The 13,165-nt window shown below is 35.7% G+C and overlaps 1 protein-coding gene across 7 annotated transcripts; it reads right to left on the bottom strand.

Moving 5' to 3' along the window:
- Positions 1 to 5,701: 5,701 nt before the first annotated feature.
- Positions 5,702 to 11,905, bottom strand: LOC138132620 (ovochymase-like). Of its 7 annotated transcripts, none has more exons than XM_069050192.1 (17): positions 10,519 to 11,894; positions 10,443 to 10,467; positions 10,143 to 10,348; positions 9,886 to 10,092; positions 9,674 to 9,832; positions 8,773 to 8,897; positions 8,534 to 8,716; positions 8,329 to 8,485; positions 8,069 to 8,270; positions 7,894 to 8,025; positions 7,642 to 7,844; positions 7,377 to 7,583; positions 7,129 to 7,296; positions 6,953 to 7,077; positions 6,714 to 6,899; positions 6,494 to 6,653; positions 5,702 to 6,407 (listed from the first exon to the last, which is right to left on the bottom strand). In XM_069050192.1, the coding sequence occupies exons 1-17, from the start codon at positions 10,562 to 10,564 to the stop codon at positions 6,202 to 6,204; spliced, it is 2,697 nt and encodes an 898-aa protein (XP_068906293.1). In that variant the 5' UTR covers positions 10,565 to 11,894; the 3' UTR covers positions 5,702 to 6,201. The 7 variants fall into 7 exon arrangements, 5 of the variants coding, with proteins under 5 accessions (XP_068906293.1, XP_068906294.1, XP_068906295.1 ...); XM_069050193.1 differs by having other exon boundaries at positions 7,894 to 8,019; positions 10,519 to 11,893; XM_069050194.1 differs by having other exon boundaries at positions 10,143 to 10,339; positions 10,519 to 11,893.
- Between the last annotated feature and the right edge of the window lie 1,260 nt (positions 11,906 to 13,165).

Genomic DNA, 13,165 nt, shown 5'->3' with positions numbered 1-13,165 from the left:
GAATAACCCTATATTATATTGGGTGATTCAAAATGAGTGTGGATAAGTATGGCAACTATGTACGAAAATTTAAGTGAGAACTCTGTAGGTAGGATATAGTTGACATTTATTTGGCAGTTCATAGTCGCGCACTTTTGAAAATTGTGAAATCAATATGCAATGATATAAAAAAATCACATGCACGCTAATGAAATGTCATACAAATGTCAATTCTACCCCACCCACACAGTTGCCACATAAATTTTCGTACATAGTTGCTATACTTATCCACAATCATTTTGAATCACCCAATATCATAAAGAGTAGAAGTGAGTCTTTTTGTGCCAAGCCCAGAAATTGAAGACCGAGACGCTGTCGAGGTCCGCGGCAACTGGGCGAAGCATAAAAAGACCTTCTACTCTGAATAATATACTATTTTATCTTCAAATGGATCACAAAAAAAATCGAACATGAACTCATTTATTTTTTTTTCCTGCAGTTGCATTAATATTACAATTTTCAAATTTTAAGGCAACAGTAATTCCTACTTCCCTTGTAATATTATTTGTACTATTTTTATAATATTAGTAAAGTCTACAACACCACCTAAATTACTCGATGTACTTCCAACAAATTTCCAGGTAATAAAAACTTTCTCAAAATGGTGAATGATCGCGATTTGCAATTATTAGTATCCTAAACTTTAACTAAGATAGCAGAGCCCAAATTTTCGATATCTCTCATTGAATTCTTCGCATCACAAGCGCCGGTCAGATATAACCTACAATATGTAATATTTATAATTCTTCCTCTAGGGAACTCAGAAATTTTACCTTTTTAGCCAGATACTTTTCATCATGAGCATTATGTAGCAATCATACTTTTCGGGACTTTGGTGGGACTACATCCTACATAGTTTGCCGCGATCCGCGTCAATTATTTTTCTGGAGGCGGAATGTATATCGGAAATCAGTTATTCGCTAAATATAACAAAAATTATCGAAATGTGAATAGCAAACGATTACAATTTACAGCTGTTTACTTTTTAATACTGAACGGTAATCTTGAGTTATTTTTTAATTTTGACATCATGACATCTGACATATACAACGTGTCTCAGAAATAAGTACATTAATTTTAACCAGTGACAGTTCTCGTCAAGAACAACAAAATTTTTATGTACCATTTTTTCGAAATATAATTTTCATTTCAGTATTTTTCCCTTCCCCATAAATTAACGAGCTGTCTATTTACTCACATTTTCTATTTGACCCAATGACAGTGACCGTGTAATACTTTTTGTAAAATCAATGAAAAACATTGTGTGTTTAGAATAGTTTTTCCGCTCTGCGGCCGAGGTGTAGTTTTTAGTTAGTTTTGTGAAAATGGCGAGTTTATTTTTGAGTAGTGAATACATAGATATTGTGTTGGTGTATGGTGAAACGTCGGGAGTGCTCCTCGAGTCTAAAGAATTTCCGTGCTACTTCTCCTTGTGGGGTACATGAAGGACTTGGTATATTTGGTCCCAATTGATACTACAATTGAAGTTTTAAGAGAACGAAAAATGCTGCCCAACAATTCGCAATAACAGCTGGAAAAAGTGGAAGAATCATTTCGTCGGCGCCTTCATTATTGTATTCACAATTTAATTCATACACTAAAAATCCCATAAGCAGCGGTGTTTTTGTCATTATGACAGCGAAAAAAGTTTGCCCTAACTTTTCCAGCGACAAAAATTGTCTTACCGAATTACACTCAAGCTTTTTTTGTGTGTCGAAGTAAACTTGACATTTATAATTCGAGTTTTGTTGTCTGGCAACAAAATTCTCATTGAAATGTCAAGTTTACTTCGACAAAAAAAAGCTCTCGGGTAATTATAAGTGACAATAACGGCGGTCACTTTGAACATTTCTTGTAATGGTTAGTAATTACTAATTAGTGATTACTGTGATTACTCTAATTAGGTACTTCATGAGAATTTGTACGGATTAATACACTAATTTCAGGAAACATTTTGTCATTATTTGGGTATGGTCGATTCATTAGGGTCAGTTTAAAAAATTTATTATTAAAATTGTTTTCATTTAATATCTACCATATAATTCTCTTTTTTCTCTTCCACCCTTGTCAAGGGTGCAAGGGGCGCAGCAATTAGCCGCTGTACTTAAGTTCGCAAGAAACATGTGAAAGGTTTCTTGCATTTGTTTTTTGTTCTTCGCTTATCGGCATCGGCGAAGCAAGTAATCCCCATAGGCAGGTAACGAAATTTGTGCCAAATCTTTCAATAATTTTAATTGAATAACTATAAGGTTTAGGAAAAATAGTATATTAAGTATAAAGAACGATAATGACAATGTACCGATCGAAGACAATTGTTTGGAGGAGGAGCGCAGCGACGACTCCAAATATTGTCTGAGATCGGTACATTGTCCTTAACGTTCGTGATGCTTATGAGATTTTTTGCGCGATTGAATTTTTATTACAAAACATTTATATCTAGAATAGGCCCAATGCGATACGTGTTTATACCCTTCACATCGTGTTGCCATAACGTCGATTTTTGTATCGCGTTTCTAAGGCAATCTACAAACAGTTACCGCCATTGCAGTTTTTGTGCGCAAATATCCCCAGTCGTGTTGAAAAAGAAGCAGTAAAATGAGTGATATTAGTCATTCCGAAAACGCAGTAGATGTAGAAGAAACTTGGAATGTGGGATGCGTTCAACTCTGATTTCTGAGAAATCCAGACAACGCTAGGACTAGGAGTCACTCGTTTCCTCGAAGTTCAGCTACATTCTTAGCTAATAAAGATGAGGACCTTCTTGGACTGAAAAGACACAGAGGCTGGAAATCTTCAAGTAGGTACAGCTGAAGGCTACATTGAAAATTGTGCGAATATCTGTTATGTTGGCGGTGTTGGTAGATGGAGGAAAGTTACCTCCTTTTATCATTTTAAAGAGAAAAACTCTACCGAAAGAAGAATTCCCACCTGGAATGAACAAAATGTCTAATAGTGGATCGTGTAAATTACCTTCTGATCGTTTTGGTTGCGTTTGTGGACAATTTATATTTGCAAAAAAAGGAAGACCAATGTCAGAAGCACTGAGATCAGGATATCTGCATTAATTTGGTTTTGCAATAACAAATCACAAGAAGAAATGGGTTTCACACGTTTTTTTGTGAAAGCTGCAGGATAACTCTAATATGATGGGTATCTGGAGAAAAAAAAATATTTCTTCGATTTGGAGTTCAAGTATTTTGGCGAGAGCCCGTGAATCATGCAAACGACTGTTATTTATGCATGAAACGGACTAAAGGTGTCGGGTGTTCATTTAATATTCTGGTAGCATCACCTATGGAAATCTGTTGTTTTGAAAAACGGATGTCGCAGCGTTAAAATACGACATAACCTCACTATAAAATAACAGCATGACACGAATTATGATAAAAATTAACACAATTACAATTCACGCACAAATTAATCAATTTATTAAATGAGGTGCTTCGCTACACTTTAATGTTCGCATTTTTAATGCATTTATTACATTTTCTAACATGTTCGGGGCGTTATTAATTTCTTCAATTTTTCCTCTAATTTTTCCATCCTGTTGAAAGTATTCTTCCTGCAGTTCATCAAAAAATGGTTCCAAAATTTTCTGTCGATACTTTGCTGCATTTATATTGCCTAAAACCAGCAATTAATTTAAAAAAATTGATTTTGAAATCATGAAAATTACCTTCAATTACCACTGTCATACAGTAAGGATACAACTGTACATCTTTTCGTAACAATTTGTGGCACGTTCCTACTTTCCTACACAAGGTTCAGTTTGTTGCGATAACTGACGTATTGAAGTGTGGGGCGCATTTTGCATTATTTCCCTTGCAGTTTCAATACCTGCAGCAGTGCCTTTTAGCGGCCGACCTGTGGTTTTTCTTTGGTAAACGCCTCGAGTTTCACCAAACAACTTTACACACCGGCTCAGGTTATCTTCGAAGGTTTTCCGTCAACAATAACATTGGGAAATTCGGCGACAAACTCTTCTAAGCAGTTTTGTACGGAGTAGATCCATGAACCATTCACTTTCAAACCATTGCGATTGCGAAAATAACTTTCAATCAAAAACGTTTTCTGCTCTAACGTGAACACCAGCAAAAAATAAACGTCTCTGAACGGAAATGTCAAAATGTGACAGTTCTACTCTAATTTTACTAACCGGAAGTTCAAACGACGACGTGCCTTAACAAAAACAAAATATTTCCATAGGTAATGCTACCAGAATATTAAATGAACACCCGATATACATTCCAAAAACAATAATAAAGTTCTTTGTCCTGATGTTCTGTTTGTTACAAAGTCGATTCTACGTTCGGAAATCCTACCCTATCCTGTTTGTCTTTGAAAGAAAAAAATGTTTGGATATCCTTTAAAAATTTTGGCAAAGGATTTTTAAGAAATAGAAAAGATGACTAATATCTGGAAATTGTCCCAGAGTTATTGCAAAATTATCACCAGATGGGTGTAAATATGTCTCTTAAAATACATTTCCTTCACTGGCATTTGGACGAAAACTTAGTTAGCACGAGTGACGCGCAGGGCGAGCGGTTTCATCACGATGTGAAATTTTTGGAGATCGACACGAAGGCTTTTGGGATGAAGGTATGTTAGGGGATTACTGTTGTTCTGTTATAAGGGAAACTGATGCTGAAAATTATAAGAAACAAAGTAAAATAGGTCATTTTTAATTTTGTTGATTTTGGAATTACGCTTGTATTATTATTGTTAATGATTAAATAGTTCTTTAACCTGACGTGATAGAATTTTTTGAATATTTTTTCTGAACTCAGTGTCCCAAAATCTACAAAAAATTACAATTTTCAGCTAAGGCATATAAACCGTATAAACCAGTGTACTCGTATTAGCAGCCGTAGATAAAATGTGCATAACACGTGGGCTAAAACATATTACAGTAAATTCGTGTGATTACAGATGAACTCCGATTACGCCCACGTCATCTGCAATTTTCACACTCGAGTCCTGTGATAATGCTTTTATCCTACCAACTATGTAAATAAATTTTCTATTTCAGTGTTATAATAGTTATTTATGTATTAAGGGCGTAATGAAGGCGTTTGTGGCCCGCGGCGTGACATTAACACGCTAGCGTCACAAACGCTAATTATGCCCGTGGTACATACAAAATTTTATGTCCGGTCGAAGTTTTGAATTTTATAATAATTTAGGTAGATTCAATTTTAAAATAACGACACAAAAATCAGGAAGGTGGAATAAGCCAGTTATTGTTATTACTGTAGTAACGGCATAAACAAGGGCGGCAAAAACTTTTACAGCCCTGGGCCATAATATACTGAATTACGCCCTAAAAACTAGTCCATAAGTAGGCAAAAATCGCCCGATCGGATATAAAGAACATTTTATGACACTGTTTTCAACTGAAAACAATTGGATAAAGTTCAGTTTTATAGCATCGTTTCTGGGGATTATTGAATATTGGGTCGGTATTGATAGTAAATGTCACTGTTAAATTAAATGTGATGTCATTCGAATCGGAATCCATGTTTTGGATCAAAATATGTAAACTATTAAAGGGGTTGATTATTATCGTAACAACATTTGGGAGACAATTTGAAATTTAATTTTCAAGGAAATGACATTGCTTCATCAGTACCAACCCAATTCCATTGAAATAAAAGTCACTAAATAATTACATATTTTATATTTAAAAAATTAGGGAAGCCGAAATAGAAAAATTACGGTCGTCGTGCCCTAAACCCTCTTGTTCGATAGTCTTGTGCAACTTATATAATAATATATTGGGCGATTCAAAAGTGTTGTGTGTGTGGGGTAGAGTTGACATTTGTATTACATGTCATATGCGTGCATTTGATTTTTTTTTTGTTCGACACTGTCAGAATTTGAGAATTTTCTCCTGTGTGAACGGATTTTGATAAATCACAACTTGTCAAAACGAAACGTCAAGCTAATTTTAAAGAATTTAAGCGATTTGGAGCCTTTAAGGGGCTCGTCGAACAAAAAAACCTTGCATTCAACTATGTACATAATTGCCATATTTATCCACAATCATTTTGAATCACTCAACCTACCAGAAGTCCCTTAACGACTCGTCCTAATATTTGCTTACTCGTTCAGCAAAACCTCACTTTCCGGACTAGATACGTAAACTATTATTAAATTAGAATTCTATAAAATATTATATCGAGCGATTTTTTCTAACAGGAAGTTGTCAATGTAAAATTTAACATCAGTATACAAGGTGTACTCATGGGTGACACAATCTCCTATTATAGTCCCTGGAAAAAAACACAAAACTCCCAAAATGTAGAATCTGTTGTTTATATGTTTAAAGACAAGTCCTCCTCCACCATCGTTTATGCAGACAGAAGTTTCTAAAATATATCTGGTCAATTAATTAATATCCAATAATAAAATTATCTATAATTGGTAAAGAGCAATATCTTGCTCAGCGCATTACCATTTTGGTAGCCAGCACATAGCGTTTCAGATGTTAAATATGTTTCGAAATTGGGCGGAAGATGCGAAAGGCAATTTTGACGGCTCATTAAAGGAACTCTCATACTTCTTAGTTCACCTGACAGTTTATTATTTTCAATCGTGTGACCCCAGGCGTTAATCTACAACAACGCAGTTTTATAAAATATAACCGATTTTCATATGAACAGCATCAAACCTACATATCCAAATTCCTTTTTCTCAGAGCTCGAAAAATTGTCCAAAATTTTTGTCCAGTCAACACAGACCGGTTGAACCGTGAGTGAAAACTTGAAAACCTTTTTTGACACCATTATTGCAATATCTCCCGAATTGGAGTAGTTTTGGGATATACCCTTGTACTGCACAGGAACGAAAATATCTTCCACCTTAAACAAAAAATGCAAAAGCGAACTTTTTCAATTTGTTTAACATAATCAACCTCAGAGAACTGCGCTTGATGGGCGTCGCGAGGATCGGAAAAGCTACGATAATATTTTCCAACTGCAAGTGTGTACTCACTTTTGGGAAGCAATTTACCATCATAATCTGTGACACAGTACGCAGCTAAAAAATATTACAATTGCCCTGATAATCGGCGGATTCGGAAATAATCACCTGTCAAAATAATCCTTTCACTTATTAAAGTTCCACTGCAATATAATTTGCTTGTTCCTGGACTTTCCCCTCGTTCATAAATAGCTGCTTGCCAAGGAAATTCTCCTTTTAAGGCTGTACTTCCGGTCACGATTAATGCGGCGCTGGAATTGAATTTTTGACCGCACACTACAAAATTATTCTTAACAAATTCTCTTTATCGATGCCGTAGATGTTTCTGTTCAACATATTTTTTTTAAATGACTAACCTGGGACACACTTAGGAGCAGGTCTTGACCAAGTGCCATCCACACACAGTAGAGGACCAAGATTTAAACTTTTTTCTTCATAAAATGGGGCACACTTGAACTTCGCAATTGTACCATCCTCGGGATCCGTGCAGTTGTCAATCTCTTTGCCTTTAAACTCACAAACCACTTTGGTTGTGACCGTATTCTGTATGGACGAGCAAGTCTCTGAAGTAAGGTTGTCAAAAATGTAAATTAGGTTTAAAGGAATGGTTTCGATATTTACTTAGACATTTGACAACTTTTCCCGACCAACTTCCAGAACGGCATACAAGAAGGTCATGTCCATCCAGTTTATGTTTCTCGTTGCATTGTACTCTCAGAATGGTACTTTTCTCGACAAATTTTCCTGCTGAAAGCAGTTGAGAGGAGTTTCCCAAAACTGACCAGCGACCTGAATCAGGATGTTCCGGCAAAATACAACCACCCCTTAATCATGTTTATCAATGTGTTCTTCCAAGTCGCAATTTTTACTTACTGTGGTCGTTTGGTTGGCTCAGTGGGTTCAGTTGGGTCAAGGGTAGATCCAGTTTCATCAGTAATGGTGGGTGGTGGAGTAATTATTGTTGTGCAATTTTCACACTTGCCATCGTCACCAATAGATCTAAAACTAAAAGGTAATCGAGACATTTCTCTGACTTATTTCAACTCACAGTTTGAATCGAACTAAATTTCTTAAAATAAAATTGTCAGAGTAATTGTAGACTACAGTGTAGAAGCCGTACTGGTGACTGTTACATCTTTTTTCCTCAGTGTCAGCTAGAGGCGAGAAGCTTAAAACACCAGCAATAAAAAATCTGTTTGAATATTTAAAAACTAATCCCCCACCGCCGTTTCCCGTGCAAACCGAAGAACCTGCAACCAGTTTCGAAAATACTACCGTGCCGTACACGGCCGATTGGAAAGTAATTACCATTTTTCATGTAGCCTGCACATAATTTATCATAAGTTACAAATCTTTTATATTCTTTTGATACCTCTTTTTTACACTTTTTCTTAGGGATAGATGGAACTCTTAGTTGTCTGAGAACATCCGAGCTGTTTTCTCGAGTGTAACCCCAACCGCTTACCTTTAATATAGCATAAGAAAACAACAAATTTTAATGCGTAAATCTTACAAATCCCTTTTTACTTTGATCGGAGTTTAATATGGCACTTTCATAATTTCTTGTCCAGTCAATGCAGACAGGTTGAACTCTCACCGAGAGTTTGAAAGTTCTTAACGTAACAATTACAGCAATGTCTGCCAATAAATTCTGAGCATCTCCTTCGTATCCGTCAGGGACGAACATGTCTTGGATCTCGGTAGAAAATAAAATAAAATTAATGTTCCCTCTACGTTCTTAATCCAACTTACGACAGAGGTTTGAGAATGACTTGAGTCGCGAGGATCGTCATATGTAATGTAATGTTTTCCAACTACCACAAGGTAATCTCCCTTGGGAAGCATTTTTCCGTAGATATCGGTTATGCAATGTGCGGCTAATAAATTAAAAAATACAAACGGATAATATCAATACGTAAATGACAGATACAGGGTGTTAGGTAGATCTCCTGTCAAACTTTATAGAAAGCATCAGAATGCTGATCAGATTTAAAAAGTCGTCAGTCGTTTTTGTCTCAACTGCACAGTTTATTTTAAATCTGTTGACAAAAAAAGTACACCAACTCGCCGAGAACCACTGAAAATTGTATTATTGCAGTCACTACTACCGTAAAAAATGTAAAGCAATATCCTTGGAACCGAAACTTTTTCTTAATTGTGATTCTCAAACGATGGGGTACCTTTTTTCCGCAACCCATTGAGAACGAAATTAGCATCCAAATTAAAAATGGTAGAGGAAAAATGTTGCCTGATAATGAACTGTTTACATTTTGGCAGATCATTTACCTAACACCCTGTATGGTTAAGGAAGAACAGGTGAATTCTGATAGTAACTTAAGAGATATGATGAAAACGTATTGGCAAAGAACAAAGAATATTGTTAATTGTCGTAGTAGATTATAAAGCAAAATTATAAATAAAAATTGTAGAAAGAGAATTAATTTGAGAAAAAGCAAAGTCGAGAATTTATTGGAAAAAATTGTTAGTGGAAGAACACTGTGAAGCAGAAAATATTTCGACGTGTGACGCCGTAGATTTAGAAGAAAAGGACTGGATGAAATAAATATGAGGACTCTATAGTGATTGCAGAAAAGAGGAAAGAAGTTTCACTTTCGCTTCGAATGCGGCAACCCCTAAACCGTGAAGAACTTACCAGTCAAGATCACTCTTTCGTTTAACAAAGTTCCTCCACAAAGCAACGATTGATTTACAGAGTGATACAAAGCTGCTTGCCACGGAAACTGTCTTTTCTTGGAAACCCTTCCACCAACGATCAATGCGGGGTGTCTCGTTTTCGAGATCTTGCCGCACACTACAAGAAATCGCAACATTTTCAAATTGCAAATTTAATGACCACGATCGAACCTGGACGACAATCGGGAACGCTTTCACTCCATTTGCCAGCGGTGCAGACCGCTGTAGGTCTGGCAAGACGCGAATCCTCGTAGAAGGAAGCACACCTGAAGTGTGCTATGGTGCCGTCGAGGGCGTCAGTGCAATTGATCGTCTCTTTACCATTCGCGATACATTTGACCGTCAATATTGAATTGGAATATATTGGAGGACATATTTCTAGAAGCGAACTTTGAATTTATTTGGTCGTGTTAAGTCAACTAATTTACTTGAACAATGACCAATGTCTGGTGTCCAGCTTCCGTTTAGACAAAGAGTAATTATACAACCTTCCACTAAGTAAGTTTCCTCACATTCTATTCTTAAAACTGTATATTCTGACACCATTCCTGGTATCAATCTAGATTTGTTGTTTAATATTGACAACCGACCGAAGGAAGGCTGCGGTGGTGGAAGACACTCGCTCCTTAAACAACTCAACGAGTTAAGTTAGGCGGTAGTCATGATAAGCTGACTTAAAAACTACAGTCAATAGCAAACAACACTTGAAAATCTAATCCAGGACTTACCTAGCATTGATTATTTCTTGGATAACTGAAAAAAATATCTGTGTGGAGAAATTATTTTATTTTTTTGCAGACTCACCAATGAAACACAAATAGAACAATTTAATGAGACTCGTTGTATACATATTTGGTGGTTTAACTTGTTTGTGAAACTGTTTCGGTCACTCGATAAATAACAAAACGTCTCTGTTTACCATTTATATCTTAACTAAGTAACGTATCTGACATTTTTTAAATTTATCGTTGATTATAAGGTCACGCGCGTGGTTTTCCGTCACTTGATATCCTATAAGTTCACCCAAATGTGAGATTAAAAATTAAAAATAATAATTTACTTGGAGATTACGTTTCGAAATTTTATTCGTCATATGTACGAATTTATTTCACTATCGAACCAGAACATCTAGGAATAATCGAAGAAAGTGGAATCACCGATAATATTCAATTTTCAATTATTCATCGAAGGGACACCAGATGAAGATGGTGGTACCGACCGTTTCATTGTAATTTTACCTTAAAATATTTTACCATAAGGGTCATTTTTGTCTCATTCTTGTCAAATCAGGTAGAAATTCCAACGAATATCATAGAGTCCGCACACTAAGGAGAACACAGGGAATCCAAATCTGTCCGTGAAGTTTTGTCCAGTGGCGTATCACTTGCGTTCAGAAATGGGGGCATCAGTTTTTATTTGAATGATTGTGATACCGCTTTAATCAAAAGTAACCTCGCTCAAATAAAGAAATAAAAATTATTTCGTTTTGAAAAGAACTGATTTTAATGCAATAGAAAACAACCCTGAAATCATGAAACAACGAAACGAACACTAGCGAAACAGATCACAAATGAACGTACGCCTCTGACGCCGCATGGTCGGTAAGCGGTTCTACTTTCCCACCCTAGAATTCGAAAAATGGACTCGACCAACGTAGTTGCGCCTGCCGCGCAACTTTATTGGTGTGTTCTCCTTAAAGTGTTGGCACTCTAACATCTACAGGGAGCGTTCTTAGTAAATTCAGATTTAATCGTAATACTCTAGGAAATACAACTACACAATGCCGCTCCCTGCATTTGGTGAATATTATAGTTTTATTAGTCGGGCATTCAGAGTCAGAATAAAGCCCTATAGTGTCAAGGTCCGTCGGACAGCAGAAAATGCAGCCACGCCACACTCAATCGGAAAAGGATCTTTGACAAACAGCTGACACGTGAAAGGAGTTGCTCATAAGTCTGATGATATCTTTCCTTTTTACTGTTCCCGATAATGTTCCAATTTTTTTTATTCACACGTCACTGTCCAAATTTTTAGCGCAATCAATTTTTAAAAAATTAATTATTCTCACCTCGAAACGTTTTCTCAGGGTCATCACTGTCTTCTCCTAAATTAAATTAAAACGTACTGTATTAATTCCTTGTTTATTACACTGTTTTTCGTTTGGTTTTCCTCTTTTGTCAATTGTATTTCACTATTTCTCAAAACTAAAGTCCATTCAAAAATCAAAAAAACACCACCTGTTGCTTTGGGCTGGCAAAATTTAAAAAACTCTAGGTAGATATTTTTTCATACTATGTTGGTAACTATAAATTATGACATTTATTTGATTCAAAATAAAATTCAATTGCTTTGAATTTCGTTCATATTGTTTTATTAGTAGCACGTTTCATTTATTGATTCTTATTATTTTTGCTTAAACATGCTCAGAAAAACAAGACACTTAACATTTAATCTCAAAATTACAAGTCTCACCAAATTTTACACTAGACAGCGTTGCCGATAGTAATTATCGAAGAAAATGCGACGTTGGTGGTTTTTTGATTTTTGAATGGACTTTATTTCCTATCTCTATTAAATGTCAAACTGACGCAAATATGAAATAGTTTTGAAAAATAGCGAAATACAATTGACAAAAGAGGAAAACCAAAAGAAAAACAATGTAACGTCCACATTTTTATTCAGACCATTAAAACTAAATAAACAACTTGTTGACATAACAACTATGCTTATGCACCATCAAAAAGATCAGCAAGGGAAACTCTGCTTAAGAAATTGTTGAATACAATTCCGTATTTCTCAGCATGAGAATCTCCATGGACGAATGCGAGATTATCGACAATTTCTTTTTCGCGTTTCGTCATCGCTGATTAAATTTGTGGGAAAAAATTGCCCTTTCGTTTAATTCACAAACAATAGAAGGCATTAATCGGGATGCAAAAGTGTTAAAAGAAAAGTGGACCAATTTGAAACGTGTGACGGTGAAAAACCACGCTTCAACAAGACCAATTTGTATTATGTTGGATATTTTCACGACTTTCCTCCAGTAACAGAACAACCGTGTTTTTGGAAAGTCTAAATCTAATGTAAAATTCTTTGTCGTTCCAATATTCTAAATGATTCCTTCTAATTTGCAGTCGAGAATTTTTACGAATTCTTCCCAAGTTAACCACAAAATCTGCACCAAATTAACACAACTGCCAGCTGAGCTATTTACGCCCCCCCGAATTTCAAATTTTTAACCTGAAAATCTAATACGCACGTGATTGCGCACAAGCAATGTTACCAATGTCTCGAAAATAATGGTTACTTAACCAACATTTATCTAATCAAATATTTGGTACTGAAAAACGGCATCTCGGTTAAAATATTGGTTAACTTTTAACCAGTGTTACTTAACTGGAAAGTTAACCAACCACTGAACAACTGGCTGTAAAACATCGGATTTTTAATT

Source organism: Tenebrio molitor, chromosome 6 (assembly GCF_963966145.1).
Source record: "Tenebrio molitor chromosome 6, icTenMoli1.1, whole genome shotgun sequence".
Classification (NCBI taxonomy): Eukaryota; Metazoa; Arthropoda; class Insecta; order Coleoptera; family Tenebrionidae; genus Tenebrio; species Tenebrio molitor.
This window is presented reverse-complemented; position numbering and strand designations above follow the sequence as displayed.

What these genes read in the sequence shown, in the direction of transcription:
- LOC138132620 (XM_069050192.1), bottom strand. Translation starts at nt 10,564, where the DNA reads ATGTATACAACGAGTCTCATTAAATTGTTCTATTTGTGTTTCATTG. An exon ending in AAAAGTTGTCAAATGTCTAA is followed by an intron (nt 7,584 to 7,641) that starts GTAAATATCGAA and finishes ACCTTACTTCAG; the next exon opens with AGACTTGCTCGTCCATACAG. An exon ending in TGCTCCTAAGTGTGTCCCAG is followed by an intron (nt 7,297 to 7,376) that starts GTTAGTCATTTA and finishes ATAATTTTGTAG; the next exon opens with TGTGCGGTCAAAAATTCAAT.